Source organism: Gossypium hirsutum, chromosome D02 (genome assembly GCF_007990345.1).
Source record: "Gossypium hirsutum isolate 1008001.06 chromosome D02, Gossypium_hirsutum_v2.1, whole genome shotgun sequence".
Lineage (NCBI taxonomy): Eukaryota > Viridiplantae > Streptophyta > Magnoliopsida > Malvales > Malvaceae > Gossypium > Gossypium hirsutum.
In genome coordinates, this window is record NC_053438.1 from 1,229,312 (window position 1) to 1,250,905 (window position 21,594).

General features: G+C 30.9%; 1 protein-coding gene across 2 annotated transcripts; it reads right to left on the reverse strand.

The window, feature by feature from the left end:
- Positions 1 to 9,349: 9,349 nt before the first annotated feature.
- Positions 9,350 to 18,026, reverse strand: LOC107939712 (zinc finger BED domain-containing protein RICESLEEPER 2). Of its 2 annotated transcripts, none has more exons than XM_016873078.2 (14): positions 16,754 to 18,026; positions 15,511 to 15,560; positions 14,250 to 14,894; positions 11,918 to 13,703; positions 11,746 to 11,780; positions 11,542 to 11,659; positions 11,340 to 11,465; positions 11,072 to 11,223; positions 10,889 to 10,971; positions 10,654 to 10,765; positions 10,386 to 10,478; positions 10,211 to 10,291; positions 9,901 to 10,130; positions 9,350 to 9,807 (listed from the first exon to the last, which is right to left on the reverse strand). In XM_016873078.2, exons 1-14 carry the CDS (start codon positions 17,877 to 17,879, stop codon positions 9,663 to 9,665), a joined length of 4,782 nt encoding a protein of 1,593 aa, XP_016728567.2. In that variant the 5' UTR covers positions 17,880 to 18,026; the 3' UTR covers positions 9,350 to 9,662. The 2 variants fall into 2 exon arrangements, with proteins under 2 accessions (XP_016728567.2, XP_040943908.1); XM_041087974.1 differs by having other exon boundaries at positions 14,250 to 14,661; positions 16,754 to 16,977.
- Between the last annotated feature and the right edge of the window lie 3,568 nt (positions 18,027 to 21,594).

The window sequence follows — 21,594 nt, forward strand, 5'->3', positions numbered from 1 at the left end:
CTTTCATTATTTTCTTTTTTGAGAGAATTTTTTTAAAAAAAATTACATACAAAATCATATTAACCAGTTATTACGCGGTTCATGTTGGTTCGAATAAGACTGGTTTTAATATTTAAACATTATGTTCATACAAAAAAAAATATTTTTGAAGTGATGGCATGACACAGCATTATATTGTAATGTCATCATATGAACCTAAGAAAAGTTATTAATTTTTTTTTTTTTGAAAAACAAAACATAACTAAACTAACTACCTAATATTTTAATAATCACTTACCCTATCATTCCAAGACCATCACACTCTAAATTATCTCCTCTGGGCAATTCTAAATTATGCACTATGTTGTATTGTTTTGCCCAACTCACTGAAATTTTAATGGTTCCCCTGAAATTCCAAGATAGACATTGGAACACAAAGAGATTTCTATTTTTCCATATGCTCCATATTAACGAACCAAAAAGAGTAGACCAAGTCACCCTTTTCCTTAACGTCCATCCAAAATTTTTTAGGTTTGTTTTGACCCAATTTGAGAGGTTCCTAAAAAAAACAGCGACTAGCAATTTCTTGGCACAAAGTACTTCAAAATATTTTTCGTAATCGGGCAATCCCTAAGGACATGTAAGATATCTTCTATCTTGTGGTGGTAGACTAGGCAGGACATACTTTGTCTAATACCCCTTCGTACACGTTCCTGATTGGTAAGCAGTCTTTGTCTGCAAACAAGCCATAAGAAGAAGAACACGATGTGGTCCTTGATACTTCCAGAAGGCTTTCCACTTAGAATCTCTTACATCCCACGTATCTGCTTTTAACATATGATATGCACTTCTTATCGAAAATCCTCCATTTGTTGTATGTATCTAAAAGATTCTATCAAGGCCGGCTAGAGGGTGTGGTGGAGGGATACTTGCGATCTTTTGACAACTTCTTCTGGCAGTCGTTCCTTAAAAGCTTCCATATTCCATGCTGTGTCCTCTGTTACCATATCTTTAATAAAATAGTTTGTGATGGGCCTATCCGTAGCAGAGACATACATTTTCAACGGTCCTACTTTTGGGATCCAAGAATCCTCTCAATGGTGGACTGCCCTTGATGTTGCAACACGGAGTTTGGAGGTCGTAACACGGTAAACAAAATATCAAAAGAGCAGTCTAGCATTGGTGTTGCGACACAACCATAAGGTGTCACAAGATATCCCTAAAGATATGCCCTAAGGAGTAGACTGTCATCAGTGTTGCAACACAGGCCAGAGGGTGTCGTGGCACAGACGTGATGAGGTCACTTAATGAGCCAAGGGTATGTTGTCCACACGATGAACTTTAACGCAAAATAGTTAGCCAAATTACGTCAGGGATTAGTGGCCAAACCTAGGCTTATAAATAGAATTGCTCTGAGCAGTTTATAAACAACTTTTTACTTATTTTAATTGTACTTTCAATTGTAATTTAGATTTCTTTTCAGTTGTAATTTTTAGTTTTCTATTTCGTTCTTTGTGGGGATCGAAATTTAGATTAATCAACTATTCACGAATTACCATTCGTGCCATTATATTTATATTAGGATTTTTCTTATCTCTGTTCTTGTTTTATTCGTAATATTTATCTTTTCAATAAATTACATTGCACATGTTAAATCCATGGGGAACTAATCCAATAAGGGAGATTAATGAGTGGATGTGGGATTAATTAACATCTATGTGGGGTTTCTTAGCGGATCACCTAGTTGGGATAAGGAGAACTTAAAATGTAATAGCCCGATTTTGGGCATAGTCAGAACAGTGGTTTCGTGACCACAAATTAGACGAGGAAAAAATTTATTTTTATTATATTTTATGGCCTACAATTTCACGCAATGATTTCGTGAAAATTTTGTTCAAAAATTTCGACGTTTGGGCACTCAATTTAGTCAAAAGGACTAAATTGTAAAAAGTGCAAAAGTTGAGTTCTACATGTTAGAGGTGTCCAATTGTTATGAAAATTTAAATTGGAGGTTCTTATATGGTAATTATACCATTGGTTAAGTTGGTACACAAAAATGGACATGAGATAAGTGAAATAGGAAATTTTTAAGTTAGGGGAAATTTGGTAATTTAGTAATAAAAAAGGATTAAAAAGGGAAAAATATGCCAAAATGTGCTCATCTTCTCCATGGTGAACGAAAATAGCAAGGGGGAAGCCATAGTTAGGGTTTTCAAGCTTCCAAGCTCCATAGTAAGTGATTCCAAGCCCCGTTTTTAATGTTCTTTACGTTTTTAGAGTCCCGATAACTTGATTTAGCTTATTCTAGCAATAATTTAACCTAGGGCTTATGTTTGAAAAAATACACATAGGTGAAATGTGTTTATTTTGATGTTTTATGGTAGAATATGAAGCTTGAAATTATGTTAAGCAACTTTTGCTAAGTGATTTTAAGTGAAAACGAGTAAAACGACATAATCAATAAAAATACCTAATGCTCATAAGTAAGTGTTAGAGTGGGAATTTGATGTTGCCATAGAAAGGAAAAATGTTCAGCATGTCATAATACATAAGAATAAGGGATGAAGTTTAATTTACAATCTTTGGGGTAAATGTGTAAATATGCAAAAGTTTAGGGGCAAAATTGTAATTTTTCAAAAGTTTGAGTCAAGGGCTGTTTTGATAAATGTGAGTATTAAATAATTCAAATGTGTTATTATAGATCAAGAAAGAAGTGGAATCGACATTGATCGGAGAAAAGAAAAGATTAAAGACTAAATTGCTAAATTTTTATATTATTGCACTAAAGTAAGTTATGTGTAAATAATAGCAATATATTTTTATAAATTGTGAATTATTATTGAATGTGGAAGGAAAATTGTTTATGAATTATTCAAGTGATAAAGTGTTTAAAATAAAGTGTTAAGTGTAAATTCCCGGTTGAACTTACGAATAGAAATGGATACAAGTGACATGTCACTAGAGACAAGTGTTACAGTGAGTCCTGGGTGCTGGGTGATCTAGCATGTGTTGCAGACACCTGACAGCTTGTGTGAGCAGGCCCGTGGACATTTCTAGTGTTATTGATCAGTGGTAGCTTCGGCTACAGTTCGGTGGTAGCTTCGGCTACATTTCAGTGGTAGCTTCGGCTACATATCAGTGTGGCACTTATGTGCTAATTCTCTACGTATCCGTGTATATTCCAAGTGTTCAACGAGAAATTGACTAAGTGAAAATACATGAGATCATGTAACGATTAAGTGTAATTGAATGATGAATATATATGTGGAATTGAATTGAATAGTGATCGAAAGTGAAAAAGTGAAATTATGAAATAGTAGAGTTAGCAACAAAATAGTTTTGGACAGAAACAGTTGTGTGACTTTGAAAAATCACCAAAAATGGTGCTAATCGAATTAGAGAGTGAATAAGATATGAAATAAAATCTTAATGAGTCTATTTTTACATAAAAGAAACATAGCAAGCAAAAGACTTATATACTTTGAGATATTTTAAGTTTAGTGAGACAGGGTCAGAATGAGTTTGGAATCCCCTATTCTGAATTTTGAAAATTGTTAAAAATTGTACAAAAATAATTACGGGCTAAAATCTATATGTTTAGAGCCCTAAATGAGTCTATTTTCAAGTAAAATAAACGAAAGTACCATCCGAATTCTGTACAGTGAGATAATTGATTTTTAGTGAAGAGAGGTCAAAACTGTCGAACAGTGAAATAGGGGAAACTTTAAAGAATAAATTGTACTTATTGGATAAGCCAAAAATTCTGAAAATTTTATGGTAAGAAGAATGCGAATCTAGTTTCAGTTAAAATTAATGGACCTTAATTTGGAGCTCTGTAGCTCTAGATAAAAATAATTTAATGACTCTGACTCGGATAGACAGCTTTGAATATACATGTGAATGAATAGTAAAATTATAGAAAACGTTATTTATAAGAGTGTTATGTACATTAAGGATGTGGAATGGAGTGGAGGAGGAGGAAAATAAAATATATGAATGGTTTGTGCATAATTGGTCATGGTTTAAGCTCATGTGAGGAAATGAAGTTTTATAGCTTATATGTGTGGTATATTTGGAATATGATTTGGCATGAAGTAATGTCATGAATGGTTCATGAATTAACTCATGTTGGTAAGTTTGATACATAGTTACAGAATTCATATATATATATATTTGATATTTTGTTATGTGATTCAGGAAAAGAGTAAGAAATGGCATAATGCAAATTTGATCATGATGTTAGTTTATGTTAAAGGTGTGTTTTATGGTTAAATTTTAATGATTATTTGATAATTTTAGGAATGATATAATATGTTAATTCATATGTTTGCTATTGAATTGTGAAAATTGTAAAAGAATGAAAATTGAATTATAAGTTCAAATTGAGTAGAATGCGGAGTTGAGTACTTTCGTTCAGTGATAAAGACGAATTGACGGAAAATACCATGGATGAACCATGACAATAAGTGATATGTAATTCCGTGTAAGACCATAGCTGGGCTATGGCATCGGTATATGTTATGTGATTACATGTAAGACCATAGTTGGACTATGACATCGAGAAAATAAGTACTCAATTCCGTAAGGCGTTCACTAATTTGACAAAGTTGGTAAGTGTTACAAGGACTCATATTCAAGTGATAGATTTATTGTGATTGTTAAAGTTGAATTCAATTAAGTGATTTCACCAATTGGATATTGTATATGGCAAAATGTGTTAGTGAATTACATATTTATGAAATGATATTTGAAGTTCAGTAAGTGATATATGAAATTAATATGAAAAGATTTATGATTGTTATTAGTATTGTTTCTGACATAATGTGGATTCTTTGATGTTGAAATGATTTAACGAATTTATTGAGCATATGAATGAGTATGAGACTCATACGAATTAGTATAGATATGTACATGTGTCTTATAAGCTTTGAAATGATAAGACTTGTGAATTGTGAATTAATCTGTGTGAAAGTATATGGGATTGATTAGTGAATCTTTACAAGATATTGAATATTTAATATATTACAATGATTTAATAGGAAAAATATGACGATACGAGAATATGAAATGATACGGATCCATTCAGGTACTCGCGAGAAGCAAGTAATAATTGATAAATTCATATGACGAGAAAGTGAAGGATTATAAGTTCATATATGGCTATGAAATGAACAAATGGTGATAGCTATAAGGCTTGGATCGAATGAGTATATATATATTGGGCCTTGTAAGCCCTAATTAGCGATTCGAAGATAATAATTTAAAAGTTTTAATCTGTATGAAATTTTATAACTCAGTTTAATATGTTTATAAATGTATGTGTTTTGGTAATGCCTCGTACCCTATTCTGGCGTCGAATACGAGTTTGGGGTGTTACATAAAACCTTAGGCTTGACGACCCTAAAAAGTCAGTGGGAATGAACTCGAAATTAGTATTGCCTTTCCATGAAAACCTTACCCCAATCTGGTCTGAACTATGACATCGAGCGATAAGTAATTCTTATCGACTCATTAGGTTAGTGGAAGGTCGAGAGCACCTACTAGGTTAATGACTAGTTGATTGAATAGAACTTGAAGTAGGAGTTAATTATGAACACTGAAGCAAGTTAGTCTTCTTTCCTTTAATCTGATAAAATTTGCAATTTGTTTCCACAATTTTTTTATTATTTTTATAAAATAGCTTTTCTCATCACCTTAGGAACAATCTTAATATAATTTAGTTAAAGTACTAACTAGACCCATTATCGTAATATAATCTTAGGAACAATTGTAAAATTGTTAAAAATATTACATTACAAAGGGAATGTTAGATTACCTAAGGAATATGTGTTATTGAGATTACCTCTTATATTCCGAATCTTAATATTATTGACTCAAACAACTTACGAGTATTAGTGTTTCATTTACACCCAATGATATTTCAATCAGACCAGACCGAACCAGACAGTTGAACTAAAGCTGGCCGAAATACCAATCTAAAAAATGATAATGAACCGAAAATCCGAACATATCAAATGAACCGACAATTTAACCTATTCAACTATCAATCTGATTCTAAAAACATGATTTAGAAGCATTATTTTTACACAACATGTGAAATGTAACATAGGCGTTTTACGAGTTGAAACGTTGAAGTAAACGATTGAATTGATCAATGGTAGTAAGTCAGTGTAATGCATCTTTTTAGCTCAGATGTTGCTGAGTAACTCACGATGTGCATCCATGCTGTATAACTTTATGTACACTTCTCAAAAGGGCCATTATTAATTTATTAACTTTTTATTCCTTCTTTAAAAAAATATTTTTAATAATTAAATTTAAATAAAATTATTTTATTTTGCGTTTTTTTATCATATTAATATTGAAGAGGAAAAAATATCATGCTTATTATTTTATAAAATCATATGTAATTTGACATTTTTTCGATTCAAATTGAGCTGTTTAATCTACCAATTTTCAATTGAATTGATTCAACCAATCAATTTAGTTTAGTTAGACCTAAAAAAATAAAAATAAAAAAAATGAAATTTAACCCAATTCAAGCCAACTTAATTACAGGATCAAACTAGCATGAAATATACTTCTTTAATATTATTGTTTGGTACTTTTAATATTTACATTGAGCTCCAATTATATTCAGACTCAAGCTACGTCGGAGGGAAAAAATTTTTCTAGCATTATTGTTTTTATCTATAATATTCAAACTCGAGACCTTATTTAAAAAAAACATCAAGCTTCTTTTCTGCTTGACCCAAAAAATGTTCATTGAAATTATTATTATCTTATACCTTTAAAATTTAAAAATAATAATAATAAAAGAGGAAAATAAAGAGTCTTCGATTTTATAAATGGTAGGATGGTGAAATTTAAAAATTTTGTCTAAAAAGAGGTTTAAATTGAATACTTGATAATTACAAGGGACTAAAATTGAAATTATTCTATTTAACCAAGAGGGGGCCAAGACCCTTGCCTACCTCCCTAGGTACACCTAGACTTGTTCAAGAGTTGATTACCCATCCATGCTAGAAAACCTGTCCAAAATTTGAGAGGGTTTGAGCAAAAATATTATTCCCATAAAATGAGCTTGTTAAAAAAATAGATCCATTTAAAATATGGGCCGAGCTCAGGCTTAAACATTCAAGATTTGAGCTCGACCTTTTTTTAAGTTTATAATTCTTTATATTATATATATTTTTATATATTATATAATTTACAACACATTAAAAATAAATCTATACTAAATATATAATATTACTTTAATGTAAACATTAAAATTGTGTTAAGATGATTATATAAAAAAATTCATTAAATAAAAAAATCATTAAATATTAAATTAAAAGAACATAAATATTTTTAAAAAATAAAAATAATATGGTCAACGTAAAATGGGTTTGCATAAGTTTTTTTGTAGATAAGGGTGAATTTGGATAAAATTTTAGGCCTATATTTCAGATTGGTTTGGGCTTGAACAAATATAAAGTATGTTAATATCATACTTAGACCTGATCCGACTCATGAACACCTCTCTAAGCCTACACCCTTGAAGTTGATAATTTTAAAAATAATAGCAACTAAATGTTTAAATTACTAAAATTTGTTTCCACAAAGAATGAGAAGTTCAATTAAGAGAACAAGGTAGGGAAAAAGTATCATAGAGGATCCTGTACTAGGAGTCGGATTGCATTTCGCCCATTTTACTGAAAAATGGGCAAATTAGTCCTTGTACGTTGGCACGATGCAAATGTGGCATGCCACATATCAGTATCTGGTTATTTCATCAGTCATACTAGTTTTTAACCGTACAAATGGAAGAAATTTTTAACAAAAAGATTAAATTGCTCTTTGATTTAATGTAGAATAACTAATTTGTCCATTTTTTAAATGGAGGAAGCAAATCTAACTCTTAATACAATCTCTATAGTTTGTTTACCTACAAAGTAAATAGCAATAATTTTATCGTATGTTAAAAATTAACAACCAAGAATTCCACATTAGTTATTTCAACAGTGAAAGACGCAAGGATGTTTTCCACTTCTTGGAAAGCTCAACAATATTGGTGCCTCAAGAATGTTTTCTACTTAAAATCAACGTTCTATAACATATGCTCTTTTGCTAAAAGCCATTGCAACTACTAATCAAGCCAAGATTTTCTAAGAGATCACAAAGAAAGCAAAAGAGTACACACTAAAAGCTTTACTTGAATTTCTATTGCTATAATAATGGCGTAGATAAACCAGTTAGGTGTATGGAATGGTGGGTCGAATTTCGTATGCTTTTTTCATTTGTCTTCACAACATCCTGCAAAGAGACTTGATAAGTGATTTGAGATTCCTTTTAGTTGATTCATCACTTGTGAAGCCAAGTATATCAGGGCTTATATTCTGCAATGGTGAATGAAGAGTGATAAAGCTGCAAATAAAACAATGAAATTTTCTTCTTCCTAATAGAGGAATGTTAGTAGTAGGTAAATATATATAATCTTACCGCAATATTCTTCAAAGTGAAAATCAGTGTATAAATTGATGTTTGAAGTAATTCAGTGTTCTTTGGGGTCATTATAATGGATGAATGCACTCTTCTGCACAAAGCAAGAAGAATATATGTAAGGTTATAACGAGGAACAGGGCAGCCGGTACATAAAACAAGGGACTGCAACTTATTTTCAACATGAAGATGTTGAGTGGAATCCTTTATCTTAAATGTTTCTTAGTTATAAGCATGAGAGAGGTAAAAGTATAGTGGAGCCCTTGTATCAGGAATTAGATTGTATTTTGTCCTCTTTATTCAGAAAATGGACAAATTAGTCTCTATACGTTAGATTAAAGAATAAATTAATCATTCTATTAAAAATTTCATATCCATTTTTACTGTAAAAAGCTTGTCCTTATACATTAGCATATAGTACACGTGACACATCACGTATTACTATTTGGTTATTCTGTCACCTATGCCATTTTTTAATAGTAGAAATGCAATCTACTAATACGACCTCAAAACTTTTACCTTTATATGTGTTACTGGTAAGCTGTCTTACAGTTAAATTCTGCTATTGATCTCTGTAGTTTATGAAAGTTATGGATTTAGTCCTTTATCTTAATTTGTTGTTTTTCAAATTTTAAAATGCCATAATGATAAATTTAGCTTTAACTTTTATATCTTTTGTCAATTTCACTTTTATTTTTTTCAAATTAATTTTGACTATTAACCTTTCAAAAAGAGTCAAGTTGCTTTCTTTTAAGTAAATAAGGACTAAAATATTAGTCACCTAACTTTAGGGTTAGGCTTTATTTTGATCAACTAACTTCAAAAGCTTTCAATTTCATCACCAATATTTTTAAAATTTAAAATTTTAGTGACCCACAATTAAATATTTAACAAGAGAACTAACATGGGCTTATTTTTATTGGTTTAATAACAAATTTAGCCTCCGAAACATGAATAATGAAAGGAAAAAGAGAAAAACTTAACATCCAAAATGGAGTCAATTGTTTAAGCTTGAGCTAAATTAAAGTGCAAAAAGCTCAACATCATTTCAATTGCGATGGAAAATAAGTATAAATCTAAGGAGGAAATACTATATGTGCATAAAAGGGTTAGATTTAACAAAATTAACAATAAAAAGACATTAAAAAAAACACATCCATTGAATTTCAGCTCCAAAACAAGTGGCAAATTTGTCTATCTTATTTACCATGTAACCTCCCACGGTATATATCAAGAAAGATACGACGTCGAAAATGAATCATATCTTTTTGTGTAAAAGGGAAGAAATCACCATGCATTAGGCAATCACCATATTTCATCACGAATACTCCGCAATCAATCGAGCTTTAGTTGTAGTAAAAAAAATGAAAAAAAATGGTAAGATAATAAGTAAATAAAATATAGAAAACTTGTAAGTTTTGAAAGATGAAATCTTACTTTTCTTGCTTTGGAATATCAGTGCGCACTTCAAATGGCCATTTCTCTGCATCATTATGACCAAATTCTGGCAGTAGATAGAGTGCGAACCACTGGAATATTTTTTGTTTTTCGACACTATTAGACATTATCCGAGAAGATGGTATCGGATCTAACCATGAAATCTTCTTCTCTTTGGTATCTACACAAAAAAGAACCCAATGTGCTGATAAACACATTGGTAGAAACAACTACAAAAAAAAAAAAAAAGAATTACAATTAGATATGATCAACTATTTAAATCCAAGTTACATCACAAGATTGAGCTTACTTTATGGACCCCTCTTAACTTTTCATCTTTAAACCATGCTAATACTTCATCTTCTGATTTGGATCCTTCTATTAAGCAAGTCTGGTGATTGCAACATATACAAGTTAAATGGTACTCCCTTTACATAATTTCATATAAAAATACCAATAATTTTTGGCAGGATAAAAATTCTTACAGCTATTAGAGAATCAAACGAATAATGTTTGATGTATACATTTGGAAATTTGTCGGATCTCTTCTTAAGCAATTTAAAATAAGTATTAACGACCTGCATGTAATATTAATCATTAATATCATTAATATATCTTCAATCAAAATATTAAATTGTAGAACTATTCACTTTGAAGATGAGTAAAACATAATACTAATTATAATTATAAAAATGATAACAATATACGAATTAAAAAGCTAAGTTATGGTTCAATCACGTAATAAGTAATTACCGAATCATCGATATAGTACTCTAGTAGTGTTTCATCACAATGAGGCACCATGAGTAAAGGTGTTAGTTTCTCGCCCATTAATTGAAATTCCTTGTCCCTTCCAATTTTCTTTCTGTGAAAAGTAAATTTTAATTTATAGTTAGATTTTCCATGAAACATAAACTCTAATATATATAGGTAGATTATAATGATCACTTCTTATTCCGATATTAACTAATTAAAACTAGCAACATACCCGCTCAACTCACTCCTTTTCCATCTATTTAATCGTTTTTTCTCCTTGTTTGTAAAGCTTGAGACTAAATATGTCCGAACATCCTTATAAGAACAAGAAGTTAGAATTCGTAATGTAAGAACACTAATATATGAATAAAAAGTAAAAGAATGTATATAAAAAACATTGAAATAAAGTATGAACCTCTCTACACCATGACCCTTGCTTCCTCAATGTTGTCTCATCATCAGACTCGGAAGATGAGCTTTGAAATCGATCCAATTGATTACTGTTGAATGGTGGTTCATCATATGGAATTCCAATTGCGGCAGCAATGTTGCTTCCATGATTAGTTTCTGTATCAAGAAATTTTGCTTAACAATGGAGTGAGCCATTGCCAAATGTTAAAGGAAACCATTGTTTAAGTAGTTTTGGATTTGTCTCCACTACTAGTTTCTCCATAAGAACTTACTTCCTATTGACGATTCCAACCTATCTCGATTGCAAACCGAAGCTTCCATGATCTCTGCTTTTTCACCAACAGACTCTGAAGAAGAACATTGTGGCTCCATCCAATTGTCAAAAGATAGACTACCATCTGGCATTTCAACAGTTCAATTGATACCAAGTTTAAGTAGCAAAACAGATAATAATGGCAAGTATGGTTCAAATACCATTTTTGTTGAAATCACTAGCAATGTCTCCATTACTACTAGCTTTTTCATGAGGCCGGTTTTTGAAAACTTTTACAGTAGGAGTGTCATTCTCTTCCATCTTTCTTTTCCTTTTATCCTGTGAAATGAAAATGCATTAATGTAATCAATCTTTTGAAATTCTTAGACATGTTGTAGGAAAAAGAATTCAATGGATATTAGTACCATATTTTGCATGGGTTCATGATGTTCTCCATCATCTGTGATAGAAATGAATTCATATAAGTGAAAACTTGATGCAACTCTAAAAAGTAGACCCTCTATTGAAGTGTAGGAAAATAGAATGATAAACTCTAGCTAAACAAAAAGGTCTAAACAAAGTCAAAGTTAGACTTACTTTCTTTTGTAGACTCCAACCAATTTTGACTGCATACCAGAGCTTCCATGCTCTCAGGGTCTAAGCTACTGTAGGCTGGATTTATGGTCATAGCACTAATATTCGAACATGGTGAGGAAACTGATACTGGGATTGCGAGGAAATCACAAGCCATCTTTGCAAGTGTGGGGAACCTTTGAGAATTAACACGCCACCAACTAAGTATGTCTGCATCCGAGGGAAGCAAAGTCTCTTCTAAGTAACAGTCAAGCTCTGACTTCTGTGAAGCCACCTCTTTAACATTGCTTGCAGATGCAAATTTACTGAAGTAGCTCACAATACAATCTTTCGTGGTCTCTGCTGTTAAAGAATTGGAATCATCCAAGACTGAAGATGATGCACTCAGATTTTTGGCTTCATTAGCATACTCAAAGTAAACATCCATGAGAACTTTACGAAATCTTATCAGCTTCATCATACTTTCAAGATCATAGGTCTCATTACATGAGGATCTAAACTTTAACCTTGGATCAAGAGCAGCTGCAATAGTGAAAGCCACATTACATAAGCTCCAATAGTTGTCAAATTTCCTCTTCATCAATCTGACAAACGGATGATTGCTCTTTTTTAGTTGACCAAATTCCTCATATATGTTGCAGAGCTTCGGGAAGTACAAATTTGCAGTAAGGGATTGAGTTCCTTTGATATCATCAAAACATTTGAAACAACTTTGTAGAGTTACTGCCTTCTCCCATTCCTCCTTTGATAGGTTTAGCATAAAATTGTCATCAATTTGCTCCAGCTTACAAAATATTTCTCTTGATCTCAAGGCACTATCAAGTATGTCAGAGTCTGATTCCAGCTTGAAAGAAAGTTCGTGCCATGATTTCCCACCTTGTAGCTTCACTTGATTTACAGCTTCTTGAAAGTTCAGTTTTCCATGTGTTGTTTCAGTGACATATTCAATGGATTTCCATAACTTTGAAAGTATGCTATCCATCTCACGAAACCCATCCTCAAGAAGTGTGGAACTGATGAACCAATGAGCTGAAGAAAGGGAGCCCTGCTCACTAACACAATTTTCTCTTATCTGATGAACCATACCATCATTCAGAAAAGAGTTATCCACAGTTATGGAACATACTTTCTTACTTATATTCCACTCCGAAACAAAGCTCCGAATAATTCCACCTACTACCTTTGTGTCATATACATGCTCTAATTTCCTCAAGCCAAGAATCTTCATCTTTAGTTCCCAACCATCATCAATAAAATGTGCTATCAAACAACAATATGCAGTCTTTCCATGATTGTTCTTCCACAAACTTACTGTCAAATTTAATTTGCAAGCAAGCTGATCAAAATACAACTGAAGTTTCTCTCTCTCTTCGTTATAGATGCGATGTATGTCAGATAACAATATATCTCTGGATTGAAACTCATACATTGGCTGCAAACCTTTCACAAAATTCTTGAAGGCTTCTTGACCAGCCAGATCTAATGGATACTGATGCCTAATAACCATTTTCACAAGATCCAAGTGACTCCTTTCTTGATCAAACGTTGCGCTTCTTTCATTGGTATCAACTGGAAGTATCAACTGGCTTTCTTGATGTTGTTTTTTCTTACCAGGACATACTTTCGAGTGGTTATTCAAGTGTGTGGTTCCACTCTTACTTGACCCTGTAAGCTCCTTGGGGCAGTGTTTACATTTGGCTACTTGTTTTCCATGTTTTTCAAATTTATCAAAGTCCACCCAAACCTTTGACCACGACTTTCTCTGTTTGTTTCGTTTTGTTTCCACAATCTGAGAGTCATCATTGAAAATAATCTATGAAAAATGAGAATAATAAATCATGTATATTACTTTATATGATTTCAATATTTTATCCAAAGGGAAAATCTATTTGATGCTACATATATGTACAATATTTAAGCAGAAAATATGAATACGATGTTGAAAAGATATTCCACCAATATTGTAAAAAAGGTAACTAGATTTTCTGTGAAATTAATTTATTAAGCTGCATTCTTGATGTAAGTTTTTCCTTATGGGTTTCTATGGAACTGATTATGTTAAAGAAAGACTAGATATCCAGTTTAGACAGACTAGATTTCCAGTCTATGACATTAACAAGGAAGAATAAATAATGACCTTGTTATAAGGCCCTTCTAGTGTGTTAAAAAGGAGCTGCAACAACCTTTGATGAAGAATGTATAGAAATCAGAGAGTCAAAATTAGGAACCGCCACTTCTTAGAGCAAATGGTATTATCATATTAGAACCATAAATGCTAACCCATAATTAATTCAGTGTTGAAATAATATAAGAATATATAAGGTAATGTATTTACCTGCTCAATATGCGCATTTATTTCTATTGCATGAATGTCCCTTGCTTCTTCAGCTATTTTCAAAGGCATTGCTGTGTTTGAAGATGTAGGAATGCTTGAAATGGCTTCTTCTTGGAACTTAATTTCGGGGCCTTGAACTTTTACTGTTACAAACGTTGTCTTCATATGTTTCAAGTCATGGAAGATACGAAGAGCTAAAGATTTTGATATTTCACTCTCAATTGGAGGCCAATAAAATTCTACGATATAAACTTCATCACTTGTGTGACGATTTTGTAGACAGATGGCAACAGCAACATCTATGTTACAATCCTTTAACATGAAATATCTTAAGTCTTCTACCTTTGTAAGAGATGGTTCAAAATGGTAGCCGTCCCTTGATTCAAATGCTTTCTCAAATGCTTGGAGGCCTCTAATCATGTATTCAGAAACAAACATAAATTCATAAGATTTCCTATCTTTCGCATAACAAGAAATAATTTGGAAAAAAAAAGCATGTTTCTTGTTTGGATCTAAGATAGCTTCATTCATATTGTTAACCTTAGAAGCCCCTGTTAAAGCCAATGAAAGCTTGTATTTACAACATAAATTTTTTGATATGTCATGTATCTCGGCAAGTGCAGTTAATCGATTCAATATCAAACCCTGTAAAATTATTAAATAAGAAACAATTATCACAAACAAAATTTGAAAATTTGAAATAACACTGTAAATGAAAAGAATTTTGACATTGTACTTTTAATTTGATAAAGATAATTAAAATTGAAAGGTGACTTTTTTCAGTCAGTTATTCATAAATTTAAACAAATTAAAAACATAATGTCATAATTATACTTATTCAAATAAATTTGATTTTTCCTTACAGAAATAGGTATTCATAAGTTAAAGTTGGATTGAACAAAAAAAAATTGAAAGCTCATCTGAGTCAAGTCTAGGCTACCTATAATAGTTAATGTTACTATTTTAAAAATTAAAATAGTTTAAATATGAGTATATTAGCATTTAAACATGTACAAAGATAGACAATTTGCTTAGTCTTGGATAACGTGAATCTTAATAAGGATTAAATAATTTGAATTAAAACTTTTAATAATAAAGCTAATATTTTTTTATTAAAAGGTATACTAAAATATAGTAGTTGAGAGTTGGCTCAAACTTGACTATTAATATCATCAATAATTTATTTACACAATTTATAATAATGAACAATAAATATTTTGTATGAAACAAAAAAAGGAGGAGGTAAATGTAAAAGTAATACCTCTGGAAAAGGTTGAAGAGGTTGAGGAGGTAGAGGATTTGGATTGAAACCTACAAACATATTCCATTCAATGAAAATGCTATAATTCGTCAAATAAAGAAAGGACAAATGAATCAACTTTTATTAATTCAACTTATTACTAACCATGTCCTAAATATATATTTTAACTTAAAATATTATTAAACTAATAATATGTAAACTATAATTAAAATAAATTAATTTTGTATCCGAGAAATTTTGGTTAAATGAATAAGTCAGTTAATTAATTTCAACTAAATCAAATTAATTATAAACTATTTTTTTAAATCCTTTTCATTATCAATTAAACTTTAATTAATGATTCAAAAAGTAGATTTTAATCGATATTTGAACATCCCTGTAAAAAGTCATGTAAGTGGAAATTTTATATATAATATCAAATTTTATATACATATTATATCAAGTTTTTATATATAAACAAATATCTACAATTTTATATACAAACTTAGTTGTCACTTGACTTCTCAACTTATTTTCCGACCTTAGTTTATCTTATATTTTTAATTTTTTATAATTTTTATACTTTTTTATAATATTTTGTAATTTTTTATTAATTTATTAAAATTTATTATTTTCTATATTTTTAAATATTTTTCATTTTTTTACAATATTTTCTTTTTGCAATTTATATAACTTTTAATTTTTTAATTTTAATATTTTTGCAAGTTTTTAATTATTTTTATTTTTATTTATAATAATCTTATCATTTTTGTGCACTTTTCTATATTTTCAATAAGTTTTTTTTGTAATTTTTATATTTTTGTATATTTTTATAATGATTATAATTTTTATTATTTTTAATAAAAATTAGTTTTCACCATGTGTCACAATCCTTCCATGCCATGTGATGAAAATAACACAAAAAGGTAACCATTACCATTTAACAATTGACCTTAATTTTAACAAAAAAAATCCTTCAATTAATTAAATTTTAACATTTAAAAGCTCGATTGAATGAAAAAAAAAGTATAAAAAGCTAAAATAATTTATTTTAACTCATTTTTTAGTAATTTTAAAATAATTTATTTTAGTATGGATGTATCATATGATTGGTGATTAATATAGAAATTTATAAGTTTTCAATACATCAAAAAAATTGATATATAATTTAAGATTATTTAAATTGAATTGAATCAAAAGCATATTGATGGAATCAATTCAATTGTAAAATTATTATATAATTAAAAAAAAGGAAAAAAAATACCTTGTCCAAACTTATGGCTGGTGGAATTGGAATTGTAGTGTCCATCTTCAACTTTGGGTTTCCATGCCGATAAGAAAAACATTGGACATCCCTTGTAACCTAAAATCAAACACTCTTCTTCCTTCCCCATTATTTCTAACAAAATTTCACCCTCAACGCTAAAATTATCTTTCGTGTGGTTTAATGGAATTCGACTAAAGCCAGCCATTGAAAAGAGATGTTGCCATTCTGTCAAAGTTGGTTGCCGCCTAATTATATTATTACCTTCCCCTGCCTCCATGTTGCACTCCCACCCATACTTACAACCAAGATTATGGTGCAACTCCGCCCAGTAATCAACAGTCTTCAAGGAATACTGAAGTGAATCCTTGAAACATGTCAAGAAATTGGAGTGGGTATGATTAGAATAAAAGTCTAGCATGATTACAATCGTCGGATTTATCTCCTTCAATCTTACCAACTCTCTCTCCATTGCTTTTGCATCTCTTACCAACTTCTCAAGTTTAAATTTATAGTAAACCACCACCATTTCATCATCTCTTCTTCTTTTGAAATCTATTTCACATTCATCCACTTCTGCCAAACTATTGCCATAAACCACTTTCAACTCATCCTCCAACTTTACATTAACGGCATCCTTAGTCAAAAACTCCATTTGGCGTGAGAGATCTACATATTCTTTCAGAAATGGTGGAAGTATGTAACTTACACGGACGGATAGAGGATAGCCGAAGAAGTTCGGTAGTGTACGAAGAACTGAATTCTGAAACCTGTAGTAATACGGGATGGAGAAATCAATGAGATGCAATCGCCTGTTTCCCATCAAAGCATAACCGATAACCTTTTTTATGACGCCATTAATACGGCAGCTGTTATAATGATAATATGGTGCAGGATCCACCGGAAAAGCGAAGTAGGAAGAAGCGGGATGCAGTCCGTAGGCTCGGCGAACCAGAGCGTCCGCAAAGTATTTCACCACTATGGTTTGATATGAGTAGGGTCTCTTATCAGCAAGAATCAAGATGTAGTGAAGGCACGCATCGGCTCTTTTCAGATCCCCATCTTCAATAGCTTTAGCGCAGGATAGTAACAAATTCAAGGCGGTGTCGGAAAAAGAAGAAGCCATGAAAGAAGGTGAGATTCAACAGAGTTTGGGTAAAGCAGAAGAGAAATATGGTAGAAAAGAAAGTGAAAGCAGCAAGATGATCACTCAGGAAAAGCGCGTCATTGATCAGTCACGCGGCATACTCACTGTTTCTGTTTGGCTGGCTTTTCTTCTTTTCAAATTTTAGCTTCCACTTGGATATAATTATTTGCCAAATTATTTTTATTCTAAAATAATATTTTAAAAACTAAAAGTTAAATAAAAGGCATGATATTTTTTTTTAATTTCACTTGTAAAATTTAAAAAACCATAATTAAAATATTAAATAATAACTTCTACGTTTTCTTTTTCTGCAAAAAGATTCACCCAAAGTTGAGTATATTTCCACACTTCCTCCCACGTTCCATCTTCTATTCATTTTCATTCACTTTCTTTTATTTGCATTTTTATTAAAAATTAAGATAAATGGATATTTTAATTATGACCTAATCTTGATTATATTTTCTACTTACCGGTTATCTTTTTTGCTTAACAAATTTATATTTTATTATACTTAAATAATAATATTATTAGTAATAATAGATAATAGTTCCATCCTCCATGAAATATAATTTTTTTATAAACAAAATTAGTGGCTAAAAGAATTAATATTTTAAACCGCATTTTATTTTCACAATGTTTAAAGCTATTCTTCTTTACAAAAAAAATATTATTTTGTTGTTCCCAATTTTATAAGGAATAAGCTTTAATCACGAATGGTAAAAAGAAAAAAAATCTCTAATCACGCATTGATCCAAAACCAAGTTCACTAGCGACGGCCCAAAGTAGCAAGGGGCGCTCTAGCCCAGAAGCCAGCGCCCTGAGTTTCATGCCGCGACCCCCTTTCATCAAGTCTCGACGTCATTACTCGTGTCTTGTGGGTCTGTTTGCTATTTTAAAATTAAGATGAATGGTTACTTTTGTCTTTTTTAGTACTTAAGTGTAAACATGAGTTTGGATGAATGGTGCGTTTACTTGCGTTAGTGTAAAAATAACAGTGACGGTGAGATTAGATACTATAACAATATTATAATGTGAAAGAAAAAATAAATTAAACACATCGCACCTCAACCCCCATCTAAACTCACACTAATTTATAACCTTAGTTTGAAGTTAGTTAACACTCCAGAAACTCTATAAATAGGATCTTAGAATAGGGATGAAGGATCTCCATTTCCAATTTTAATTCACTTTGCGTTTTGTTTTGTTTTATTTTATTTATGACTTGCTAAATTCTTCTTTTTTAGATAAAGTAACATTTGAAGTTCGATTCTACAAATTGTGAGATTTAATTGCTCTTAATCTTTTCTGTGTTCTTTGGTAAATGCACGTCTTTTGATTTAATTACAATTGTTCAAATTTGCTAAATATATGACCAGTATCTAAAAACTTAGAATAATTGCTTTGTGAGTTAGATAATTAGTCGATCAGTTGGTTTCTAATAACTGTGACAATTGCATAATAATTCGTGTAATCTGGGCATGCAGTCTAACTTAAATAAACCTTGATGTGCATTTGTTTGTTAGAATTAGGTCTGTTTTGTTCTTTAAAACTATTTATAAATTAAATTCTTAATTGGTCGTTATAAGATTGTTTGTCAATAACAAAAGGTAAGAAGATATTATGTTACATGGGAATCATCGATAACTATAACTAATTTATTAAAAAACATTGAAATTTATTTTTGCATCGATGTTCAAACCTTTGAATTAAACAGAGAATTTCCTTTGATTAGAAGCTTCATCTCATTGATTTTCCTTACAATTTTAGTTATTGCTATCTTTCTTTTTTTCCTCAAATCTTAATCTTAATTTTTAAGTTTTTCTTTAAACAAAACCTCTCTCTTTATTTTAATTATTTTAGTTAAAGGAATAAAATTTCTATCGATTTTTGTGGATGCAACCCTATTTGTTATTTTATACTATTTATTTTTTCAAGTAAATTTTATTTTTCGTAGTTTCAACCATACAATCAAGTTGGTCCTTGTTGAACCTCTTCATGAGAACCTATTCAAGTAATTTTTTTTAAGTAAATATGCATTAACATCCTATGTGAATAATATCCAAATAAAATTGTGATGTAAAACCATTAATATATGCATAAAATCAGAGGAATATGTGTGTAAGAAATAAAGTATTAACCTGTTCATGGTCCTTACTCCATCAACTGTTGGGGACCGACCCGATTAAGTAACGAACAAGTAAAAATAATGAAATAAATTGAGAAAATGAACACACAAATTTAACGTAGAAAAACCACTTCAAAGAGGATAAAAAATCACAAGCAAATATAATTTTACTATAATGGCAAAAGAACAAAGAGTACAAAAGATAGAGATAAAAACTAAACCCCGAAAACAAAGAACCCTTAAAACGCAAATACAAAATTCTCTAAAAGTGTTATGAGTTCTAATCTCTAATGGGTGTATTTTCTAATGTTGTAAAAGAGCCTATTTATAGGCTAAATCCATAGATCAAATAATAATAAAATAATCTAGACTAATCAGAGTTTGATTGAAATAAATAAACAAAGTTTAACTGGAAGATTATTTCTCAAATTTGACTAAAATAGAAGTCATACTTAACAAATCTCTACATTGACTCATATTTCCACAACGTCATCTTTGCCAAAACCAGCCACGAACCTATCTTGAACTATGCAGGGAATTAATTGAGTCGAATCTATGCTTAGAAGCTGGAAGACTTCTAGCTTTCGACTTATGCATTGCGAAATCAAAACTAACTCAAGTTTGATTTTCACAAACACAGTGCCCTAACTTTTTAAAACCTGCATCCAAAAGAGAACATCTATTCAACGAAATAGTCATACATTTTTCCCTCCTATGACCAAGTTGTCTCCGCTCCAAATGAGTTGACTCTAACTCCATAACAGACGAGAGATGTCTGGTTTCACCCGTCATTGTAGAACTTTCTATAATATAAATATTGTCAGTCATTTTACCTTTTAACAAAATGGAAGCCCCACGAGACACCTTAATGCCGCTCGACTCAATGTTGATTCTGCAACCTTTTGAGTCTAAAATACTCAAGGAGATGTGATTCTTTCGTAAATCAGGTACATACTTGACATTTGAGAATGTCCTAATTGTCTCATCGTGCATTCTAATTTAACAATACCAACACCAATTACCTTACTGGATGAAACGTTTCTTATGTACACAACTCAACCTTTAATCAAACTATATGTGGAAAACCATTTTATGTTGGGACACTTGTGGAAAAAACATCCCGAATCTAATATCTACTCGGACATAAGCTCGAAGCTATCGCTCATTGACACTAACAAGAAATCATCATCGATTTTATCAGCCAAATTAGCGCCACCTCTAAGATAGGCCTTGAAACACAAAAAAAGATTCATGTTTTTCCATACGAAGCATGCTAACAAACCAAATAACGTGGACCAAGGGACCCTATTCCTTTCCAACCACCCAGAATTTCCAAAATTTATCCTAACCCATTCTAAGAGATTTCTTCAAAAAAACTGCGCTTGGCGGTTTTTTGGCACAAAGTACTTCTAAACATCTTTGATAGTCGGGCAGTCCTTACGGACATGTAAAATATCTTTTATCTCATGCTGATATATTGGACATGACATACTCTATCCAATGCCCCTTCGAACACGCTCTTGGTTGGTAAGCAATTTTTGTATGCAAACTAACCATAAGAAGAAACGA

What these genes read in the sequence shown, in the direction of transcription:
- LOC107939712 (XM_016873078.2), bottom strand. Translation starts at nt 17,879, where the DNA reads ATGGCTTCTTCTTTTTCCGACACCGCCTTGAATTTGTTACTATCCTGC. An exon ending in CTCTTCAACCTTTTCCAGAG is followed by an intron (nt 14,895 to 15,510) that starts GTATTACTTTTA and finishes ATAATTTTACAG; the next exon opens with GGTTTGATATTGAATCGATT. An exon ending in ATGAACCCATGCAAAATATG is followed by an intron (nt 11,660 to 11,745) that starts GTACTAATATCC and finishes TTCATTTCACAG; the next exon opens with GATAAAAGGAAAAGAAAGAT.